This window comes from Simochromis diagramma, unplaced genomic scaffold (assembly GCF_900408965.1).
Source record: "Simochromis diagramma unplaced genomic scaffold, fSimDia1.1 OVJJ01000304.1, whole genome shotgun sequence".
Taxonomy (NCBI): domain Eukaryota; kingdom Metazoa; phylum Chordata; class Actinopteri; order Cichliformes; family Cichlidae; genus Simochromis; species Simochromis diagramma.
The window spans coordinates 17,704,397-17,728,791 of record NW_024387030.1 but is presented as its reverse complement, the minus strand read 5'-3'; the positions used below and the strand labels follow the sequence as shown (position 1 = coordinate 17,728,791).

General features: G+C 43.9%; 1 protein-coding gene across 11 annotated transcripts in view; it reads right to left on the bottom strand.

Annotated features, from left to right (window-relative positions):
• Positions 1-24,395, bottom strand: part of fgfr3 (fibroblast growth factor receptor 3) — a 64,784-nt gene that overhangs the window by 28,454 nt on the left and 11,935 nt on the right. For 9 of the 11 annotated variants that reach the window (XM_040042326.1, XM_040042331.1, XM_040042333.1 and 6 more), the window contains exons 3-5: positions 12,160-12,432; positions 8,795-8,860; positions 454-623 (exon numbers count right to left, since the gene is read on the bottom strand). In XM_040042326.1, coding sequence (XP_039898260.1) covers positions 454-623; positions 8,795-8,860; positions 12,160-12,432 — 509 coding nt within the window. The remainder of the gene's footprint in view (positions 1-453; positions 624-8,794; positions 8,861-12,159; positions 12,433-24,395) is intronic. The other 2 variants (XM_040042334.1, XM_040042335.1) reach the window with 1 other exon arrangement.

Here is a 24,395-nt window from a genome sequence, read left to right as displayed (position 1 = left end):
GGTTACTGTCAACACTGAGCTATCACGCGAGCATGCACGTATCTGTGAACCATTCTGATTTCAGCACAGCGGTCTGACCCTAAATTCATATTCAGCTTATCCGGAGGCTACGTTTCTGATTGCCGGGGGTGTCCTCGACTATGGCGTGTTTCCTGACCTTTATTTACCGTGAGAAGATTCACAGAGCGTGAGTTTCTTTCAGCACTCTGCTTCACAGTCTCCCAGTTATAGACATTCACACCAGGGAACATTGCAACACCCACACTGATCTACTGATGGACACGCAGCAGGGGATTAAAATGCCTTGCTAAAAGGCACTTTGACAGTAGCTCAAACAGGGAAGAACATGAGACTCCTCCAAGCAGATTTGTTTGGTGCTGTGTGAAGATTTGAATCTATAAATCACAGTCCTGCTCCTTTAACCTTTAGGTGTTAACATGTTATTGCTCTCACCTTGATGCCTCCCATTCTCTGCTCTCCCTTGAACTCTTTGCCATTCTTCAGCCAGTGTATGGTTGGCGGTGGGTTTCCAGACGCAGCGCAGCGGAATTTGACGGTGTTGGCCGCAGGAACGGCCAATAATTTCTTGTCCATTCGTTCTGGCCTGGTCCAATATGGCGCTTCTGTTGGGAAAACACAAAAGACTCATTGAAAACTCTTAAGACTTTTAAATATTTCCATTTCAAAGACATTAAATAGATAAGGCAGACTCACGCAATACGAAGATGCCACTTTTTTTTTCTCCAAACAGATCTGTCTACGGTTTTCCATTTACTCTTAGATCATAAAACATTTGGGGAAAGACCCTCCAGGAATTTACAGTTACATGTTTTTGTAATTGTTAAAAGACGGCACAGATGGGACAAGTTGCTCTTCTGCCCTTTTTTTAAAACGAGTGCTTCATCTTGGATGAGTTATGCACTATACCAGAACAGATGTGGTGTCACCAGAGGTCTTCCCTCATCTAACAACACAGAGTACCTGCATTGTTTACAGAGACTAATACACATGTACACTGTTAGGTTTCTGTGATTCATTTTCAGTCATTTTAAGCTCTTTTTTTTTTGTGATTTCAAGATGTTTTTCTTGAGTAAATCATGAGGCTTTTGTTTTGATATCCCAAAAGAAGAGTTGCTTATGGATGTTTGAATGAAACCTTTTCATTTTTTACCGATAAAACAATCTTTCTTCCACGTCGGCCCTTCCCCGCTGTCCACAGAGATACAGTTAAGTTGAAGATGCGCCAGCGGTGTAAAACACAGTTTGACGGATGCTGAAAGAGCTCAAAGCGGACGCATGAAGCGTCACGGGGGGACCAGACAAAACCATCTTACCATCTTTCCTCTATAACAAGATGAGGAGTTGGTCTGAATCATGAGATCTTGAGAGTTTGGAAACCTGTCAGGGCGATTTATTGAGTTGTATTGAGAAGACGGTGGACAAAGAGAGCGTAGTGAGTCAGGAAGGGCTATTGTCCATGCTGTGTGGGTGTGGAGAGTGAGAGCAACGAGGCATGGCTTGCTCACTCTCCTCTTGGTATAATCTGTGTGTGTGTGTGCTTCCCAGGACAAAAGCTGGGGAGTTGGCTGACCGGTCATCAGATGTCTCTTTTACTTTCTAAATGCAGCAGGAGAGAGTGGAGCTAATTACCATCTCAATAGCCGCGCTTGTGTGTGTATGTGTGTGTGTGTGTGTGTGTGTATTTGAGTGAGTCAGGCAATAGTTAAAAAGTAATTCTCACCCTCGAGCGCTGAACGGGCAAATTCCCGTCTCATCTTGGCAACTCAGGTGAGATGTCAATCACCGTTCGATATAACATCTACCTATAAATGCCTTTGATCTACTGTGTGTCTATTTATCAAATGTCTGGGGTGTTCTGATACTTTTCTGACACTTTGGCTCCTACCATCAAACTCTGGCTTCAGCTTCACAGAGTAATTGCAACCAGACTGAGAGAGATGTTCAGCGATTAAAGACACCTACCTATCTTCTTAGAAAGCAAACAAACAGGATGTTACTGAACCCTCTAAACAGACTGTGTGTGTGTGTGTCTGCTAATAAAGCACACAGAACACTGGCTGACTTAGAGACTCCCCAGCTTGCAAAGACAAACACCCTCCACGTGCAATCACACACACATACACACAGACACACACACAGCTTCCACCTTAAAAGGGAAGTGTCTGTTTGAATTCATGACTTCTCTCCCTCCATCTCTCTTTTTCTGTCTCTGGAGCGAAGTTCCACACTCCACACTGGGACAATCCTCCAAAAGCAGTCTGAACACATTGTTTTTTGGCATGGTAATCAGCCACCCTACACACACACTGACACACAGACACACACTCAGTCAAACAGAAACGCTCAGTGAGGTTTTAAACAAGTCTCTAACCCAATGTGTGGTCCTTCTCCTCATCCTCCTCCTTCCCCTGCTGCTGCTGCTGTGGGTCCTGAACTCATCTGGGCCTGAAAACATATTCCTGCTGCTGATCCTTCAGCCACAATGACGCTTATAACCCAAAATAGATGCTTAGGTGGATTCACAGGACGGACTAAAGGAGTCTCCGTGGTTTTGTCACCATAACACACGAAGATTGTTTTATTCGCGGACCTTCAGCTGCTCTGACTGACGCTCTCCTCTGTGGAATCAGGAGATCAGCCGTCAGTCAGGCAGTCTGGATGAAGCTTTTGAAATCTTCTCGTAATTTGTTGCCCATTGTTGTACTTGTCGCTCATGCGTGCAAGTCTCCTCTCATTCAACGTGTTCCAGATGTAACAATCGCCTCCTGTGAACCATTAAGCGAATTAGTAGCTTGCCGAAACAAATGTTTATTCCACGTGAAATTATGCCGTGATTAAGCGGGGCAGGTGATTTGACAGTTTAAAAAAAAATCATTTTTATTCGCGTGACCGAAAAGCTTTCTTTCTGGTGCTTCAAAAATACGATATGCTGGCTCTGTCGATTCTTAAAACAGCTTACTTTTCAGAGAGCTGATGCAGACACTTTCCACCAGAAGGAAAAAAGTGAAAGAGCCGCAGCCTTTTCCAGTTCAGAAAAAGCCGTCGATATTTTGATTTCAGCATGCTTTTGATTTACTGCGCAGCCTTGCTCTGTATGCTCAGCAACACGCAGGAATCCCATCCCGTGTCTAATTGGCAGGATGGTATTTCCTCAGCAGAAGAGGGGAGTGGGATTTTCTGGGAGGGAGGCGAGGAGGCACGGAGGAGGGGAGGGCTGGCACCCCTCAACCCCTCGCAGAGGGGGGTTAGAAGGGACTCGACAGATAACCCTGCCCTGCACGGATATGCAGTCGCTGTAGTGGAAACTGGTTTACTATAACATCTTAGCACAACTCAGCAGCTACAGTGTCATGCCCACCTGTCAGACACAGAGGCTAACTGCGAGGGGAATCTCTCTGGGAGCCTATAAATACACGAGCGTGATCCGCTTTGCTTGCTTCATGTTTGATAACAGATTTCAAAGTGTGGCTGGAGAAATCCCACCAACACAGACGGGGTAGAGATCAGTCAAGGGGAGAAGGTTGTTTCCGCAGGCACACAAAGTGTCACATTGTCAGCAGGTATATTCTTCCCCATTGCAGCTGCAGCCCTTAAGGTAAGACTCAAACTCAGTGATATGGTGCAAAATATTGTGCAAAAAGCACAAGCTAACATAGGAAGACCGTCCACTTTTTGGTCTGGAGCTGGGATTTCCCCTATTATTATTATTATTATTATGTTGTTTTTCTAATTAGGGTGGATATGGTGACCCAGAATCCTCCCTGAAGTTACGCTGCAATAGGCCTAGGCTGCTTCTCATGATGCTGTGAGTCTCCTTCACTCACCTGTTTTCCACTCACTTTGTGTTTATACACTGCTCTACATTTCATTATTAGTCATTATTAATGTCTGACTCATCCCCAACCATTCCCCATGCCCCTCGATGGGCCTGGTTCTGTTGCAGGTTCCTTCCTGCTAAAAGCAAGTTTTTCCTTCCCACTGTCGCCAAGTGCCTGCTCATAGGAGTTCCTATGATTGTTGGGGTCTACAATATAAAGCGCCTAAATAAAACTGAATTGGAATTTTCAAGATTTTCTCATAAACTTCTTAGTGCGCTCACGTCTTTCTGGCTCATGGATCTGTGCTGCAGGTTGGAGAAGCATGACTGTGGCTCCTCTATCAGCTATGTTGAGTACAACAGCAATTAGCTGGAGCACGACACAGTGCAGTGCTGATCGCCACGGCACAAGCCTCTTCAGCGCTCAGACACCGATCTGGGAAAAAAAAGGGGGGTCTAATTGTGTAATTGTATAATTTGCCCTCACTGACGCCTGCGAGCACACAGGCAGATTTCATTACAGATTACACTGGGGCTCTTTGAAGGCACACTGCCCTGGAGGGCCTGTGGGGACTCAAGGCAAACAGAGCAGGAGGAATGGCGGCTGTGGAGCAGCGTAGCGTGGCCCGGCGTCCAGCTCTCTGCTCTCCTGCCAGGGTAAACAAGGAGGCTGCATAGCTCAGGAGCACAGCACAGCACAGATTAACCCTCCCACCCTCGCTCACATACACGCTGCCCTTTTAGTTCGCACAGGCTCCAAGTGTGTTCGCTGCTTTCCATGCTGCAAAAAATACTCACACACTCAATTCGCATTCATCGTGTGAGGGCGGACGGCTGTTCAAAAATTGCTCACTTTTTATTTGCCCATCTGTCAGCGCAGCATCTTCAGGGCACTCCATTTTAAAATGTTTTTTCAAGTTTTTACGCATATTTTGAGAGATCAAACATCAGGTCTGAGAGATTCGAGTGGTAGGTTCTTGCGCACTCATTGCTGAAGTTGGCATCACTCTGGTCACTTTACACAAGTTTTGTGACTGCAAAAATAGTCCACAGACAGCAAAGTCCTTGAAACCACCTTGGCTCTAATTCCAACAGTTTTCTTTAGGGCCACGCTCTAAAGATCATGTAGGTCATCATACAGGTAGGGCCTCTTCCTCCCCACTTCAAGCGCTCTTAACTCGTGGGTCGGACCGCACTCGTCCTTGAATGCAACCTTCAGCTTGTTCTCAAATCCACCTGCAAAACTGCGTGACGACATCCACATCCTATTGAGAAAACCTCTCATACGAGCACCTGGCAAATGAATCAAGACTGTCTCTGTGTTGGTTTCTGCTAAATTTGTGTCTCCAAGACCATAAAATTGCAAAGATGACAAACACAGAAATACATGTTGAAAACAATGCACACCACGCTGTTTCAGCTGCAAAGGTACCGCTAATTAATTTGGACATGTGTTGCACAGAGGAGGCCACCTGTTTCCCTGATACCTTTGTTCACTCTCAATATCTCAAAATGCTGCTGAGGCTAACAAAAGAAGCCTACCGACAGCAACAATGCAACTCTCATTGATGAATAATTACTCAGTAAATATTTTAGTTCCCCAGCTGGAAACTTTTTCTTAAAGTGGTCAGGTTAATGCTGCCTCCTTTCCTTGTTTCCTGCGCCCTCTCTTCTCATTAATACCCCGACATTTTCACCATCTCCACATATCTGTTATCGTCTGCTCAGCTTGTAGATGTGGATCTTCTTTCGGGGACTCTGTCTGGTTGTGTGGTTTGTCACATGGCTCCTTCCTGCTACAGCTGGCTAATTAGCATTGGCTTTGCGGACATTAAGCGGCGATAGGGGTTTAAAGTTTCTGGGCTAATCCCTCTGCTTTTGGTCAGGAAATCAGAGCCTTATATGTCATGAGGTAGACTTACTTTAAGAGATTAAGTCTGGCAGTCTGAGGCTATTTACCGGCATTCAGGATGTCTGCCGTAAGCTGTTACCGCCTCTGCCACTTCAGCCCGTTTAGAAAAAACACACTGCAGGCTTTCACTGCGACGTGAAGCTGTGCATTCAGAGATTTTACGCTGAAGCTGTTAGCAAGCTTTTCCAAAGCGGCCTGCACTACAAAGACCGCATCGGGAAGTTTTCTTTAAGAAAACGTATTTATTTTGTTCATTTTTTCTATCTCTCTGGATAAAAGCAATCAATTAAATCAATTCTAATTTAAGTCAAACTGAATCAAGTCTGAAAGATTAAAAGTCAAACATGAAAACGAAGCAATATTAGGTTTGAGTCTCTCACACATATTGAGTAGGTTGAATAGTTTAAATGTTGATATTGACAGAAGTAAAACATTTGTAAGATGACCTCAGATCAAACATTTAGAAACTAGTATAAGATGCAACTAAGTTCCCCAGAATCATTAAATGAGCACCATCTTAATTCCAGATCACTTTAAAAAGCATTATTCTTATTCTTATTTATTTTTTGGACACACCTAGTTGCTGTTAGTTCTGGAGTGGCCACATTTATATTTCCGTGGAATAGCTTTGCTTGTTTTTCACATGATTTTAGAAAATTTAAAATTTCTTGTTTCTCTTGAACACCAGTTCATCTCCCCTTCCCGATCCATCTCTCGCCATGCAATCGTTGTAGCTGGATAACAAATGATTGGGTGAACTGTTAATGATGACCACGGGGCACAGAGTTTCAGGAGCGGCAGTATCTCCCACAATCATTGCCTCAGCTTCAGTTTTATTTTAGTTTGAGCTGAGTGTGACGACGTTTGATTTGGTTGGATCTTTGTAGCGACTTTCACAAAGGGGCTTTGATTTAGGCTGGGCGTGCGCCTGTCGCTCTGTCACTGAAGCAGTTGCGCATTTTGCTTTTGGCACCAATTTTGTTGAGTGGTTAAGGGTGGACTGGGAGTTGGTTCAACATATCATGGTCTGTTTGACATCGTTAGCATGTTTTGGGTTTTCACTTTTATACAGTCTGCTGACTCCCCCTTTTTTCGTCTCTGCATCCTACACTCTATCTTTTATATCTTTTACCCTTCACTTACATCCCATTGTCTTCCCTTTATTACTGTAGTTCCATCAACTCTTTCCTCTCACTTTTTAGATTCGTCTCTGACTGTCAGCACCTCACCTTCTGCTGTCTCGCTCCGTATGGTACAACAAAGGCAGCACAGTGTGGCGTCTGGCTGGTCGAGAGCTTGCCGAGAGGGGTGGAGGTGCTTTCTGTCTCTCTGGAGTCATGCTAGCTGACAGAATAGAGCGTGTAAAGTGTGTGCAGCCAGTGAAAGCCATCCCTCCTCGTTCTTTGTTCACCTACACCTGAACTCCGCAGGTCTCTGAATGCCAAAACAGCTCACATCACAAAAGAGCAGTGAGAGGGGCTGTTACCTGCTGGAGAAACAGCAGCCTTTGATCTGTGCGACAGTGGCATTTAGTTTTGTGCTTGTGGGGGAAGGTTTAATGCGAGCGATTATAAGAGCCATATAATGTCAATTACAGATATACAACTCTGATTACGCTCATACAAGTCTAATCGCCTGCATAAATCCATTTGTAGTCACACAGTGGCCCATAAAAGCAACTTTGCGGGGACGTGCTGTTGCTCCTGCAGATGAACTCTTTTATCACTATGACAAATGAAATGAGTTTAAATTGTAAACTGCACATTAACTTCTGAGGATAAAAGTGCAAGTGTGGTGTAAATAATATGAAGAGCTCATTTATGTACGACATAGGGAATTTATAACTTTATAAATATCTGACACAGGACCTTAAAGATGCATTTGGCCCTTCAGTTCCTCCAAGCCTCATCAGAAATGGTGTAGATTTCTGATGCCATTTTTGGTTGCTGGGGGATTCCCATGATGCATTGAGTATTTCTTCTTTAGTCACCTTTCTCACTCACTATGTGCTAATAGACATCTCTGCATTGAATCACACTTGTTATTCATCTCTGGCTCTCTTCCACAGCATGTCTTTCATCCTGTCTTCCTTCTCTTCTCTCTTCCTTCTCTCTCTCAATGAGCCTGGTTCTGCTGGAGGTTTCTTCCTGTTAAAAGGGAGTTTTTCCTTCCCACTGTCGCCAAAGTGCTTGTTCAAAGGGGGTCATTTGATTGTTGGGTTTATCTCTGTATGTATTATTGTAGGGTCTACCTTACCATATAAAGTGCCTTGAGGCGACTGTTGTTGTGATTTGGCGCTGTATAAATAAAACTGAATAAAACTGAATTTTTATGGAAGGAAACAGAGGAAAAAACTGAGGTATGGCAAATTACACAAGAACTTTACTGGCAGTCGGTGGCAACAGGTCTCATGGTGTGACAAATCCAAATTTAAAACTTTTCGGTTCAAATTTACATCATATATATGGAGCAGGTGAGGACAGAGGGATAACAATGAATGTGTAGAGCTAAAGCACGGTGGAGGCTCTGTCATGTTTGGGGCTGCATTTCAACCAGTGCTGTTGGAGATCTTATCAAAATTGATGGAGCTTTAAAAGCAGAAAAGTACCATCAGGTTTTGACCCACCATGCAGTTATTGATCTCAGCATTACTGAAGCAGTGTGGAATCATCTTTACAGAGAACAGAACAAACCAAAGAACCTTGAAGAACCTTAAATGTCCTTGAAGAACCCTGGAGAACTATTTATGAAGACTGCTTAAAGAAAGCTTGACTAAGAGGGTTCAATCGGCATTGCAGAGTAAAGGTGTTCATAATAAATATTGACTTAAGCTATCATTCTACAAACTCTATTGTTGACCTATGTTCTGTGTTTCCACATATGTTTGAACATGTTTCAAGAAATCGCTGTACCCATTTACCATTTTCCTTGCAAACTATAAAGAGATGAGGACTGGTTCAACACTCTTGCACAATACTGCATTTCCTGATGAGAGACGTATCATACTTTCTGATTGTGAAATGTGGTTTAAGAAAAGAATTCACCATTTTCATTACCTGCACCTTCAGGGTCTTCATCATAATCTTCATCATCACCAGACGACAGAGAATCTGACGAAAGAAAATACAAAAAAAAAGTTTAATTAATTATTAATTTATGGCTGGAATGAAATTATTTCATTTAAAATAATATAAATGAGCAATAACTCATTTTAAAAAATACAGCAGTTGTATGAGAAAACACATAATACAGTGTATTTTCTTATACAAGTCCTTGAACTATTTTGCATTTTGGATAAGAAGGAAATTACATGTGGAAAGTTTGTAGACCAGAATGTATTTTATGCAACAAGAGGGAGATAAAGGGAAAAGGGGGTGTTCACAACCAAGCACGAGTAGACAAACAAGTACAAAGACACACACACACACACACACACACACACACACACACACACAGATGCATGAATGCATATTAAAGCTGTTCATTCAGAAACTCATGAATGAGCCCACAGTTCTCTGTAGCGTGGCAGCTCTCTCAGATATTGCAATCCAAACATTTCCACAGACGGTACAAATAAGAGGGTCATTAGTGTCGCTGAGACGCACTTGCACAAGAGTGTGCGCGCATGTGCGGATACACGCACAAAAACTATTCTTTCTAGCTATCTCTGCAACACACACTGACCCTAACTCTTGCTAACGGTTAGCGTGCCGGTTTACGCCAAATTACTTTCCATCTTGCTCTCCATCTTGTTTAGGTTTGCTGTATCACACGTTTTCACTCCGCTGCTGTAATTATTTTCGATGTGACCTCAACGTTTTCTGGTTCAGCTCCACGGGTCTGGTTAATGAGAGCCAGCTGTTACCTCGACAACTCAAACTGCTCCTGGAACTAGCAGGTTTTGTTTCTATTATTGGACACATCAGCCCACAACTCCACTCTGCTAGTGCTTTGCACCTTAGAAGCAAGGCAGCAGTTACAGTTGACTGACGGATCAGACGGGTGCCAGCACTGTATCAGTAAACCAAGTATTTAACACACTATAGTGGTTGTCAAAATGAATGACATAATAGAAAACTTTGGAATAAAAGAGAGAAATAATAGAGAAAAGCAGGCACATGTATTTTAGTGCACTGATAAAGCTCTAAAGCCTTCCGCCTCAATAGATGAAAGGATTAGTTTAGCTTTAGCATACAGTTAGGATACAGTGTAGCCATAGACTGGACATAAAGGATGGACGTAACCACCTTAAACATTTTGACAGCTGCCATCTTGTTATCTGTGGAATCAGCCATCACATGAAAAGGTTGACGACAAAGTAGCCGCATCGTAAATCCCAGTTTATTGTCTATTTTACTGTATTTGGATTGATGCAGGCTTTGAGAAAGAAGTCCGGTTTAGGCCACTTCATCCTTCATAGTCTATGGGTGCAAATGCTCATCTTTAGTTGTTGTTATTTGCTATTAAACTTTAAGCAGTTTTTGTCTGCTAAAACTGCTCTACACCCAGATATGTAAGTCATATTTCACTTGTTTATGTGTTTCTTAAACACATAAACAAGTGAATGATTAAATCTTAAACCATTTAATCATTAGTCATAAGTCTTTTGTCATGCCCATCACCCCCAACGGTCGCAGCAGTTGCTGCCTGTGTCTGAGCCTGGTTCTGCTGGAGGTTTCTTCCTGTTAAAAGGGTTTTTCCTTTCCAATTTCGCCAAGTGCCTACTCATAGGTGGTTACCAGATTCTTGGGGTTTTCTGTGTATTATTGTAGGGTCTTTAGCTTGCAGTATAAATCACCTTGAGGCAACTCTTATTGTGATTTAGCGCTATATAAATAAAACTGAATTTTTGTCAATAAGTAATTCACGCACTCCTTTGTACAAACCTCAGTTTGTAGTTGTACTTGTTGCATGTGTGCTGTGTGTGTACAGTGAGATTTGGCCCCTTTCTGCTGCCTGGAAGCTGTCCAAGTGCTAAATCTGATACCGCCCCTAAGTTTCTGACACCTTGCTCAAATATTTGAGGGAAAACACAATAGTCCATGTGTGTTTTAGATAAAACGGAGGCTCTATGTTTAAAGTAGAGGGAGGAGAATCGGCGGTATAAGGGGGGAAAAAACAGGATACTGAAACGCATACTGGAAGAAGTCTGGCTTCTTGAGTAATTTAAACATGCACGGAGAGCCGAAACAATATGAAATGTCAGACATTAGTGTGAAATGAACTGGCAGCCTGTGCAACACCTGAGACATGTTAAGTGGAGGTGGAACCAGCTTCAGTTATCTCTATTTATTTATCAACTTCTTCATAAAAAAAGTCCGATTTTAAAGGAGAACGCCTCTTATTATTCCTTTTAAGTCACTGATGAAGGCACTGTGTTTGCACAGTGTCCTGGTGTGCAGTTTGGAGCTGATACGAAGATCCGGGAGGAGAACCTGCCCACCTCTGATCAGTAATCGAAAATGCCCATTTTCTTCCCAGTTTTCTGCCAAACAAGTGCATCCGTGTGTGTGTGTGTGTGTGTGTGTGTGTGTGTGTGTGTGTGTGTGTGTGAGAGGAGGTGGGGTGAGTGAGCAGAGAGTGAACTCTCTCATTTCTTGCCACCCCATCTGCTTTCAATGATGAAATGGTTCAAGCTAATTGCTTTCTAATTAGTTGTCAATAACAGGCTCAGTTGGTGTCCATGAGTTTTACGGGTAAATGCGGCTCCACTTTTAAGCACACACACACACACCCACACACAGAGCCTCCCCCACCCCCTACACAAGCATTCCTATTAGAGCTCCGCTTGCATCGCACACTTGTTTAAAATGTTTCCCATCCCCTCGCCGGATAATGAATTTCACCTTTGACTGTGCATCAGGAGGTGGGAATCTGTGTGAAGCTTGGCTGGGTGTTAGCTGGTGAAAGCCTGTACCGGTATGCTGGATATGTGCTTGTGTGTGTGTTGGTGTGTGTGTGTGTGTGTGCAGCTTGGCAGGCAGATGACATGGAGCTGAAACTGAGCAGGAGTAGCAAATAATAGAAATTTCCTCCTGAGCTAAGTTTTCAGTGTTTCTCTATAAACAGCTGTCATGTAGAGACAGCGCTACTGTAACTGTTTGAGTATATTTATTGATAGAAAATACTTTCAGACTCGGTTTGTCTGTCAGACAGGCAGAACAACCGAGACAGGTCGGATTTCAGAGAGCTCTGCGAGGTGCAGCCAAAGCGCCTGTTTCTGCTGGAGCTCTGCTAGTAACTCAACTATCTTAAAAATATTGTGGGTCTCGTATCCTATTTAAAGCTCAACAGTTAACGTATCTGCCTTCCACTTTTGCATTTAAATATAAGGCTAGATGGCCTTACTTAAAGTTTTCAGATACTCAACAACTTTTGTCTTTTCTACACACTTTCCCCACGCTCTCACCTGTCACCCTGATGGTGTAGTTGCTGAGCAGCGTGTTGCTCCGGGCGAGGCGGCACGAGTAGACCCCGGAGTCGTCATACGACACATTGATAATGCGGAGCATCCTCTGGCCCAACCGTATCCGGTTGCAAGGCACAAGTCCAGCGCCGTCTTTTAACCACACAATAGGCTCCGTGTGGTCTTCCTGCTCTTCCGGGTCACATGACATTTCCAGAGTGTCCCCGATGCCCAGAACATAGTCCTCCAGGAAGGCCGTCTCGCTGGATACAGGGTCTGCAAACAAAAAAAGAAGGAATGGTTTATGTAAGAAGAAATTTTTAATAAATGCAATCAACTTCATGCACGGGGTCAGTATTTAGCCTCACATCTAAGTCAAAAAACAATCTGATAATAAAGCAAGATCGGACACCTCTGCCCATATCAACCTTCAAAAAAGCAATAAAGTAGCAGAATTAAGTAATCTGACCCTGAGAGTCAGAAAAGTGCAACTTTTTTTTTAATTGTCGAGTATGCAGATCTGTGTGGAAATGACCTCCCCACCCTCACCCCTCCCTCCCTCGTCTCCACGCCTCCTCCTCAGCTGGCCCTGGTCAAACACCAGCTCATTTACTCCGCGAGCTCCGCGAGCCAGCTTGGTTAGAGCCAAGGAAAAATCAACATGTTTACAAGCCTTGCTAAGGATGCCAGCCTCCACTGGAGGACGGTGGAGACATGGAGGGACACGTCTGGATAAACAAACTCTGGCTCCCCTCGTGTCTCCTGCAGTCCCCTCATTAGAGATGTCTTCTTATTCTGAACTTAATCACACGTCATCACCCATTGCAGAGACACAAGAAAGATGGCCTTATGCGCCCACTGGTTTATTTACTAGCTTATTTAAGCAAACACACTTTAAAAAACACACACATTTAGGACACTTACGAGGACGTCACAGACGCTTTCACACACGCGGGAATGTAGCCACTGTAAAAGTCTTCGAATGAGCTGCTCAGGCAACAGAGTACACAACGCACACTTGTTTGCTCGCACAAGTGCACACCCACCCACCCATGGGAAACAGTGAATGAGGTGTGTTAAGAGTGTGATTTGCGATGGCAAATACACCCACTGTTGACCCGCTAAAAGGGCAACGAAGTTACTCAAGCAGCGATCGTGAACGCAGCCCTCTGGAGAAACGCTCCATGATTTTAAAAAAAGGCCAATTAATTTACTAACTATCACCCTGATATTAAACTTAAACAAGTAACGCACAAAGCAACTTCAGCCATTAGATAAATGTGGTGGAGTCAACAAGCCCAACGCATTTCTCCCATGTAGCGCGGATCATAAATAAAATGAACGGGACAGATGATTTGTGCGTCTTTTTCTCTGTCTTATTGCATCCATCGACCCATTAAAAAATCCTGGAGATATTAAGTCAATGTGCTGAACGCCGCTGTGCAGTTCTCTGCGTAGCCTCTGGCTTTGACAGCCGCATTTACAATGCTTTTTGTTCAAACAAAAAAAAGGTCCATTCAGGAGAAGAAAAACACTGAGGCAACAGTGCCGAACGCATAAATCCAAGCCCAGCATGAATGAATGAATGAATGGCTATGGAACAAACGCAGAATACAGGCCACAGAATATCTCCAGGTCTTAAAACATGGGAAATTTGGGTTTATGACATAGATATAATAATCTCCAGAGACTCATAGCTCACTTGTGCTTTATGGAAGGCGAGCGCTCGAGCACAACCTCGTATGGCAGCTCTGAATGAGCAGCAGCAGCAGCTAGAAGTGTTTCTTTGTATGAGGCACTGACTTCGTTTAGAACCATTTTTATTCCTTGCACACAATAATGTGCAACCATTCAAAGAGTCTCACTTTTATGTGCTAAAGTTTTGATATATATACAAAAGGATTGGCCAATATTAGCATACAGGCTTAAAACATGCCACAAAGTTGCCCTTCTTTCCAGAAAACTGGTAATATTCATAATGTGTACAAATCTACTCTAAGCAGGCTATGGCTTTAGTGGAGAAAAATCTGGATTAAGCAGTAAAGTTTATTTAATTAGGATTTGTTAATAGCAAGGCGAGGCATGGCGTTCATGTGATCCAGCTTGCAAAACAATACTTTTTTCCTTTTTCACTTTGATCCTGGGGAAAATGGATAGGACAAACATTTGCACACCACTTGGATGTTTACACCACCAGAGGCTAAACAAATGCAATTTACAGAAAGAGCAAAACAAAGAAAAAATATACTTCTTGGACGTTAAGGGAGGAAAAAACCCTCAATTTTTCAGATGTTGCACAAAGGAGCAAAGAACCCTTTTCTTAGTCACTATCAATGACCAAATATGTGTTTCTTTCTCAGATCCTGCACTTTGAAATGCAGATTTGGAAAGTGCTTTGAATAAAAAGTGGATTTTTGGTTTGAAAAAGCCTCACGCCGTGCCGGCTGCACAAACTCTCAGGACAGATGTACCAGCCGGTGAGCTCGGGTGGAGACCCGGGTCTCCACGCTGCACCTTTCAAGTGAAACTTCTCCTACGTGACGTGATGTGTTTGATCACACTGACAAGAGACGGCTCTTTGAGCGGCAATAAAATGTGCTCGTGGTGGTGAGTCACAGAGAAATATTCCTTAATTAGCAGCTGATCACCTAAAGAAAAAGCTGCTGTGTGCCTAGCTGTGGAAGAATGGGGTTTTAATAGGCAGTGTCCAGGTGGGTGCTTATGGAAGTGACTAAATGTGAAGCAGGGTGTTGCTCGGGCACTTTTTTCCTGCATACAAGTTAAGATAAAAAACGAATCAAAGGTAGTTTGATTCATTTCATTCAGCAGAATGAAATAAAACTCGGCCACAGCGTCTCACGTGGTTCCCTGCATCTGAAAGAGTGACGCCTAATAATCTGAAATGAGTCCTTGAAAGACTACAGAAAGCTTTTCCAGAAACCTTAGCAGGAGCCGAGGAACTACAGCGCTACTCAGACTAAAGAATAATTAGCTACTTTGAAAAAAAATCACAATGCAGACTTTCAAAATAAACTTAGATATTAAACACGAGTTCTGATGAAAACGCAGGGAAAATCATCAAACCAGAGGCGATTCATCCAGAGCACAACTGTCCTTCTGACAGCATCCAGTCTAGATCAGGGGTCGGGGACAAACTCATTTCACATACAGACCACTTTGATCCTTAGTGTATGGAAGCCCGTTTCTATGGAAGCCCGTTTCCGCCACTAAAAAAAAAAAAAAAGCTAGTATCCATAACTCGAAATTTCGAGTTATTTTCTCGAAATTTCGAGTTATTATATCGAAATTTCGAGAAATATAACTCGAAATTTCGAGTTACTTTTCTCAAAATTTCGAGTTAGCTCTGCCAATCAAAAATATACGTGAATGAGGTCGCTTTCTTGTTACCCGGAATCATATGGCGCAGGACCCCGCACTCAAAAACGGATCCCAACAAATTAAAGTATGTTTGCTGATAGTAACACCATGTGATTCAGCTAATAACACAGGGATTTCATCATTTGTGAAGCCAGGCTGAAAATACTCAGCAATCTGTGCATTCACGACTGGATGTAATACCGGTAGCTTAGCTGTAGCATTTGTAGCTGAGGGCTTCAGCTTCCGGGTAACATGGAAATGACGTCATTCACGTAGATTACTGATTGGCAGCGCTAACTCGAAATTTCGAGTTGCTTTTCTCAAAATTTTGAGTTAATATGTCGAAATTTCGAGAAAATAACTTGAAATTTCGAGAAAATAACTCGAAATTTTGAGTTATGGATCCTTTTTTTTTTTTTTTTGTGGCGGAAACGGGCTTCCATACGTTTCCGCCACTAAATAAGAACAAAAAAGCTAGTATCCATAACTCGAAATTTCGAGTTAGCTCTGCCAATCCAAAATATACGTGAATGAGGTCGCTTTCTTGTTACCCGGAAGCATATCGCGCAGAGTAACGCGCACTCAAAAACGGATCCCAACAAATTGGCGCTTTCGCGAGTACGTTTGCTGATAGTAACACCATGTGATTCAGCTAATAACACAGGGATTTCATCATTTGTGAAGCCAGGCTGAAAACACTCAGCAATCTGTGCATTCACGACTGGATGTAATACCGGTAGCTTAGCTGTAGCATTTGTAGCTGAGGGCTTCAGCTTCCGGGTAACAAGGAAATGACGTCATTCAAGCAGATTACTGATTGGCAGCGCTAACTCGAAATTTCGAGAAAGTAACTCGGAATTTTGAGTTATGGATCCTTTTTTTTTTAGTGGCGGAAACAGGCTTCCATATTAGTGAAACTCCCCTTTCTGTCAGTGTAAAGAAGTTTAACAACACAGTCAATCACTGAGATATCCTAGATACAAGAAAAAGAAGTGCAATTTCAACAGTACACCTCAGTTTTTTTAAATGATAAATGCTGTAGTAAGAAATCTGTCAGCACGACTCTCAAACTGTAAGAAACAAATGCGTTGAGTTACAGAAGAAGTGTATCCAATAGATACACTGTGTAATCTTTGGTATCGCATGAATGGTCATATGGGAGGTCTTTATCAGTAAAGATAAAGCTGTAAAAGTTACGAAAATACAGTTAAATGTTGAAAATGAGTGCCTTCTTTCACATTTACCGAAGCTCTCCAGTTGGACGTCTTTGCAGGGACGATTCTGGGTCCTGGTGTTTGACACCCCTGATCTAGATCTTCCTGCCGTGTGTGTGTGTGTGTGTTTGAGGGGGGAAATCTCCCAACGGAACCTGCAGCCAGCTGGAAGCAATGTGTGATGTGTGTTTTTGAGTGTGTGTGCTAGAGTGGATGTGGGCTCTGATATGTGTGCGTGGATTTGTGCAGTACAGGCTGGACAGTCACTCCATAAATCAAGAGACCCCTGCCCTCCTGGCCCTTCTAACCCTCGCGGCTCAATATCATAACAAATAGCCCTTCAGAATAATATAAAGTCTGTCTTTGAGATAGGACCGCGCGCTGTCCGCTAACGTGCCGCTCACAGACCCCATCTTTTTCTGCGCCTCTGAAGAGGTTTATTTATCCTCTACAAACTTCTCGATGAAAAGGCCTCTTTATGTGGGGGAACCTTTCCACGCCTGTCTTTCTCCCACTCGAGCGCACACACTGAAGGACTGAGCGACGGATCCCGAGAAACAGGAAGGAGTGTAGACCAGACCGAGAAGCTGTCGCCGTGGCCGCTGTCATATCAGGACTTTTTAAGGGAAATTCTCAAGTTGTCAGCAGATCTCAAAGGTTTTCGCTGAGAAAGAACACGAGGTTTTGATAGAGATGTGAACAAATGCAGGCCAACATCACAAATATAAAAAACTGTGCAGTCTTGAATAAGGCACGCTCCTCTCTGCCTTCTCAGTGCGTGCATGTGCATCCCTGGGCTTTCCTGTTTCTGTGGTCTGCCACCCTGTTTTCACTATATTTGTTTACATGTCTAAATCCGATTTTCCCCCCTAAATCTAAGCTTTTGACGCCAACGTCTGAGCGATGGGGGAAAAGAGGAAGATCAAGCAGGGTCGAGTCGAGCAAGAATCCTTAAGATGCGGTTTTATATTACGTTCTGTATTTGGGTGGGATGTTTCCTGATACGTATCCTTCTTGACACATTCAGAGTGAAGAGAGCATTTTCTGAAGTTCACATCCGTCAGTAAACAAGTACGTTGATGCATCACGATGCTGCATTTTGATGAATTCATTTTCTGCTCTGAAGGAGGCGAACACGTTTCATCTTTCAGCGCTGAGAGACTAATCCTTAAAAAGTTTGGTTGTTGAAGTACCCTTCCTAACTTCCTGCTGATGATGGTCCGGGTTGATTTATGAAGCTGCTTCAGTCGGGCTGTTTTACATAAGGCAGAATCCAAACTGGTTCAAAGAGGCAAGAGGGATCGTAAATGGTGACCGATAACAGGACTCACTTTCTTCGGGGAAGGAGGGCTTAACAGGTACTTTTATTGAGCCTGGTACAAAAGCAGGAGCACATACTTTTTCAGACCATATCTGCTTCTAAACTGCTCTTGAAAGTGATGGATTCCAGATGGGCCGGGGAGACGTTCATCTTTATCAAGCGCCCTCTTTTTCCTCCTCCTCCTCCTCACTACAGCTAATAACACAACAAGGCCATGTTTCCAACATGTGCGGAGCGTGCCGATGCTAAACCAGCAGCAAACAATTTAGCAGCAAATGGTCTTTTCAAGAAGGTAATTAGTTGTTTGCTTCTACTGCAGAAAAAGGCCGGACTTCGTCTTTTTAAGCAAATACATCACTAATTCAACACAGGGCAACAAACAGGTTTTAGGATTTTACACAGAGAATGACTAACTTTTGCTGAATCTTAAGTTGTTTTCACACATATGCACGTGCAATGTTAGGAAAATGGTTTTCTACTCTACTCTAAGACTCAAGATCCCTCATTCACACACAATCATACAAGCAGTTTTTTCTATGCCTAAGCGCTTTCTATCCAACATTCACACACATCCAAGCTCTGATGAACACATCACAGAGCAACTTGGGGTTCAGTTTCTTGCCCAGGGATACTTTGGCATGCTGGCCGGAGCAGCCAGGGAATGAACCACCATGAGTGGATGACTCGCTCTTCCTCCTGAGATGTAGTCAGCCCAGATCAGAATCAGGACATGTTTTCAATTTGTTCAGCAGGAGATTTTCATAATCTCCTCAGAGAAAAGATGCATTGTATCAAATTTAGCTACTAGCTAATTTTAATCTGCAGATCCTGGACAGGTCAAACAACAGACAGAAATTTATAAAAACACATCTTCAGTAAGCAAATTACACTAATATGATCACTTTTAATCACTTTTATTTAGGCTAAGGTCCTGTCTGGGTCGGGCGTGCAGGAGGAAAGACGCATGACGCATGCTCGCTGTGACTCCGCCAGATGCTTTACGTGCACTGTTCTCACTTTTTAAATTATCAGCCGTGATAAAGAAATCATAAACACTAAGATAAAAAAATAAAGTTACTTAGAGTTATAAAAACACTAAATTGCCCTCTAAAGATATTTCCCAAAGAGCTCGATGAACGCAGACGGACAGCTTGGTTCGGACCATGATGTCCTCCACAGCAGCCCGTCTGCTCACTGTGTCCCGCCAACAGATTCTTTTACTTCTGCTTCCTATGTTGTAAATCCAGACCGGCTGCCAACCGTTTGGCAAACTCAACGCCCCCACCAGACGAGCCAGCATCACATGACCTTCAAACAGGATCTGTGGAACCCCTACCCACCCCACAAACCACCCCCAACAGCAACAACAACCATCACCTCCCCTCGCCATAAAGAGCGCATTTCTCTTCCTCCATTTCACAGCTATGCCAATTGTAAATCCTGCTCATCTTAGAAAAGCTCCCCCCACACTTTGCTTTTTCTCTTTTTTCGAAATGTGCTGCAAAACCGCTAATCTCTCTTTAATATGGTTTGGCCGGATGTAAATACCTTCGGACAATGCCCCTAATCTGGGCCAGCCTGACAACCTCACACCGTTGTGGAGAAGCCTGCCAGGAGGAGACTGGAGAGAAAAGAGGGATGGCTCGGTGGAGATCAAGGAGGAAGGGAGAAAGAGAGGAGAGAGAGGGGTGAGGTTTCCCCCAGCTTGTTGCCTCTATTCTTCTGTGAGCCTGAGCCGCGCCTTCTCAAAAGAGCCTCGAAAATCAAGTTAAAGATAGACGTTGCCTCTAAACATCCCGCCCCGGCCTGTGCCAGCCTTCACCCTCCCTTCCTCCTCCACCTCATCCCTCCTCGGTGGCTGGCCCTCTACTCAGTTGCGCTAACGAGCATCGGAAGCTACTGTACATACAGGGTATCCTGGCAGCGCCCAATCGTCTTTGCTCCTTTCACACCCTCATCATCACCCCCCACCTCGCCTTCATCCCTTCAGCCTCAGAATAGGACCGGGGTTTGGTCCACGGTAATTGTAATTCCAAAGACGAACTGGCCTAGTTTCAATTCAACAGACAAGTGTAAGAAGCTCGCCCCACAACGGCCAGGATGTCTGCGGAGTGTGTGTGTGGGGGCCTACTAAACAACATAATCACCCTTCCCCGAACAACGCGGAGGAACCAATCTGATTACAGCACAGCTTTGAGAGCTTTGAATTCATACGTCACAGCTTCTTACTCGAGTGTTCCTAATAGAGCGAGTAGTCGAGTAGTAGTAATTTCTTATACAGCATGCTGATTTAGTGCCACTTTCTGGAAAGTCAAATCACTCATGATTTCCCAAAGACTTTGAGGAGGAGGGGGGCAGACCGGTACTCGGAAAACACTTAGTGAATGTGGGAAATCGGAAAAAAGGTAAAACTCGAAAAATCTGAGCAAACGCATGAAAAACAAACGTTTTTGCAAGAACTGAAAATGTAGTGTGAGAACTTTTTTTCTTTTCCTGCTTAAATCCATCAATGTTCTTCTTCTTTTACAAAACAACTCATCACGTGATTAGCAACAAGACAAATGAATGCACGAATGAACAGCTAAACATCTGGACCACAAACACGTTTACTGCACATCTGACCTGAAACAGAGTTTCAAAGAGTTGCCTGAAGGCGTCTCAGCTGATGAAAACCATCTCCGAACACACCGACGGAGCTCGGGGAGATGCTTGATTCAAACATTAAACTTTGACCTCAACTGACCCCGACCAGGACCCTACTCTGACCTCCCAGTGTGGCAAGTGTACTTCTGATACTCTCCAGCGGCGACGACCCTCCCCCGCAAAATCTCTGGCTCGACAATGATAGCGATGTGTGTGCGTGTGTGTTAAAAAGGAAAGTGTGCCTTAACACTGATCACAGTACTCAACTCGAGCACTCAGACACACATTTACAAAACAAGCCTAAATCCTGGATCGCTCCGTGTCTAGTCTGTTCCCCTTGGCAACGGTGCAAACTTTGATGGCGGCGTTGTGCATTCATCTGGTGAAGAAACCTACAGTAATCGTATTTACTCTCTCTCTCACTTAACCGACTTAACAAAGAGCTGAAAATTAAAACCTCAACTGGGGTTTTGGTAATTAGCCTATCAAGCATTAACCGTGTTTAGGTGAATTCAAGTAAGAAGAGTTGGAACCAGAAACATGTTGCAGGAGATAAATGTGTCCTAAGTAAACTTTAGATTGATGTCTTTTGTGTTCCTTTGGGGAATTTAATTGAAATTCAACTGATATCAAGCAGCGCATACATCAGCATTATTTGGTCTACCTTTGTTAACTCGTGTCCCAGGGTGGATGGGGGGGTTTGCGGTGTATGTTTGCATGAAACCTGGGGTTGGGATCAGCAGGACGTGAAAGCGTTTACTGCTCTGTTTATGATGCGGTTTATTAGTGCGGCGGGACCGTGCGGGTCTCTCCCTCAGCCTGGTTCCAACCTGCCTCCTCTGAAACCTGCTGCTGGGCTCAGCCACATGGTTCAGATCACCTGGCGCACGGTCAAAAACATCCCAAGCTTTCTGGGCAACCGACCACTTCGTCACTTCGTCTCTCTCTTCTTCTTCTCGTCTTGCTCTCCCTATAGTCGTTTTTTTGTTCTCACTCTAACCTGACAAGGAAAAATGAGGAACATGTCACAGAGGACGTATCAAGATTACAGCTCCCTGCGGGTCGTTGTCTGAGCGCGGTGAAAGCCTTGAATGAAGTACTGTTAGAGTATGTTAGCTTATGAGAGCAGGGCAGGGGCAGGAAAAGCCCTTTAATCCCATCATCCCTGCCTCCTGCTTCCCTCCAGGTCCTGCCTCCACTCACAGCACAGGCTGACCGTAGAGAGGAGCCTCTGTTTGGGGCGAAGAACAACTGGAGCACAGTTGTCCGAAGACATCTACACTGTTACATTGTTACCACCGTGCAAAAAGGCTTTTAGAGCCAGGGATGATTTTAAAAAGCCTGGATTTCATTTTAAACTCACTAATGAAAAAAAAGATTTTATTAATAATTCTAAGTACAAGACATGGGCAGCTAATATTGCTAACTACTTAGCAGTTGCCCAGACAGCTTGATTTACATGCGGTAACCAAATCAGTTATCAGGATGGCTGAAACCTGTATGTGATCGCCTACGCTCCTTTAGCATCCATTGGTGTTTCCTAAAACTACAGCCTGCATACAGTACACATGAAAAATTTCAGTTGCATTCTTGTTCGACCAGCACCAACTTGTCACTGAGCAAAGAATTCACACTTGATTTTTACAGTTAAACGGCTAGAGACGGATGATAGCTAAAAGCTGCTGCTGGTGGCGGGTTGAAGGCGGCTTTTATCTGCGAAAATAAAAATGAGAGAAATGCCTCAACAGTCTATAAAATTACAAATTAACTGCTCTTCCAGCCTTTTTAAAAAAAATGTATTTCAAAGCATCGTCATATGAGCGAAGCGTGCTGCTGTACAGTTTTTGGAGCGCTGCTGTAGGTTGCTGGTATTTAGCCGTGCTCCGTGTTGCCTCTTTATCAGCTGGAGCTGTGCTCTCCTTTGTGGAAGTCTGACTTTACAGATTCTGTCAGTTAGAGGCCACCGAATCAGCAGGGTGTCAGAAAAGTAAAGATCGGGTTCAGTTCTATCAGCGTTGTTGAAGTTACTCCTTGTCAGCCGAGGAAGTCGATAAAGGTCACCGATGACATCATAGCTCCTAACGAAGTCTGATGCAGGGTGACGCCCCAAAATGCAGCGAGCGGACACATTTGGACAAACAAAGAATCAATAATATAAAAAATGAAGTGAGGCTGTTTCCTGGTTTGATTGTGACGGCAGCCAGCAGATAAACCACTGACTGCATGGTGCACGGGCGACGGGGAGAAAGACGGCGCACGAGGCAAAAAGACGGCCAATTAACACATCCACCGCGCTCAAAACTAACATTTCATGGGAGTTCTGAAAAAGGAAAAAAAATCTGATGGTTTAGAAAAAAACCAACATAAAAACAAATCTGGAGTCAGCTCTTCTGTCACTGCTCTGCTGCTAGCCAGCACACCGAGTGCTCTCGCTCTCTTCTTTCCAGGGAGGAAAAAGGCTTCCCTTACGCTCTGCAGAGGGCACAAGGCTTTATTATTTTAGCTCTCCTGGCAAAATAACATAAAGGGGGGGAGAGGGGTGAGAGAGCGAGACGTGGGAGGGAGTTTGGTTTCAATATTAGATGTGTCAGCTGCCCTGGATGCGAGGGAGCATTAAACAGAAGCGCATGCAAGGGTGTGAGTGGAGACCCCAGGTCTTTTATTTTTGGGTTTTTTTGGGGGGGATCAAGGCAGGAAATAGATGATCCAACCAAGAAAGAACGAAAGAAAGAAACTACTGCTCATGTATAACCTTTTTCAGTCTTACTGCATCACAGTCACCTGTTAAAGTAAAGGAGACGAAATAAAAGAGCAGAGGGAAAGACACAGAAGAAGAGGAAAGACACAAAGACCGGGACAGGGAAAGGAGGGATGAAGGGGAAGGAAGACAGAGGACAGAAGAATATGAAAGAGACGCACACACACACACAATCACACACACACGCACACACAATCACAAGCAAGGAGGTAATCTCATACTGCGCAGTAACTGCTTCCCTCCCTCGCTCTCCGACACACACGGCATTAAACACTGTCTGTTGGCTCTCTGGTTCCATTCACAGAAATGTAAATGGGGTGCAGCAGAGCCAGACAGCTCTGCTTCTGGTTAGTGGTCAGTGAGAAAGAAAGAAAGAAAGAGAGAGAGAGATGGACCTGTTAGGAGGAGGGTGATCAGTGCACGTGGGAGGCCTGGAGTAAACTTGCTCACCATGTGACTTTTATTAGTCTAATTATCTTGAAAATACACGTTATTAATGACTCAATATGCTTTTGACTCCTGCTAACGAGATCCTTTATTATAAGTTAGACAGCGTGTCCTCTGATACAGCGGAGACCTGTAAGACAAATGAAGTACCTCCGCTTCATGGAGGAACACTGAGTTGAGTTTCTGTATAGAGGAAATAAAGACATGAGTGCTGTTCATATCACTGTAAGGATGAGTATGAGTGAGAACGGTGGAGTAAATGCAATTAAAAATGGTAATTGGTGCAAATAGAAGAACAAGAAAGTGGAAAGACAGACGTAAGCTACTATTTGTGTGGCCCAGAAGACAAGTGGGGTACACAGGGAGAGTCTGGGGGCTTAATGATGGGTGGGACATGAAGCCAGGACTGTGACTCTCTTGGTACTTGTGTGTGTCTGTGTGTGCTGGATTTCTAACAGCCCAGCGCGCAACCTGCCAT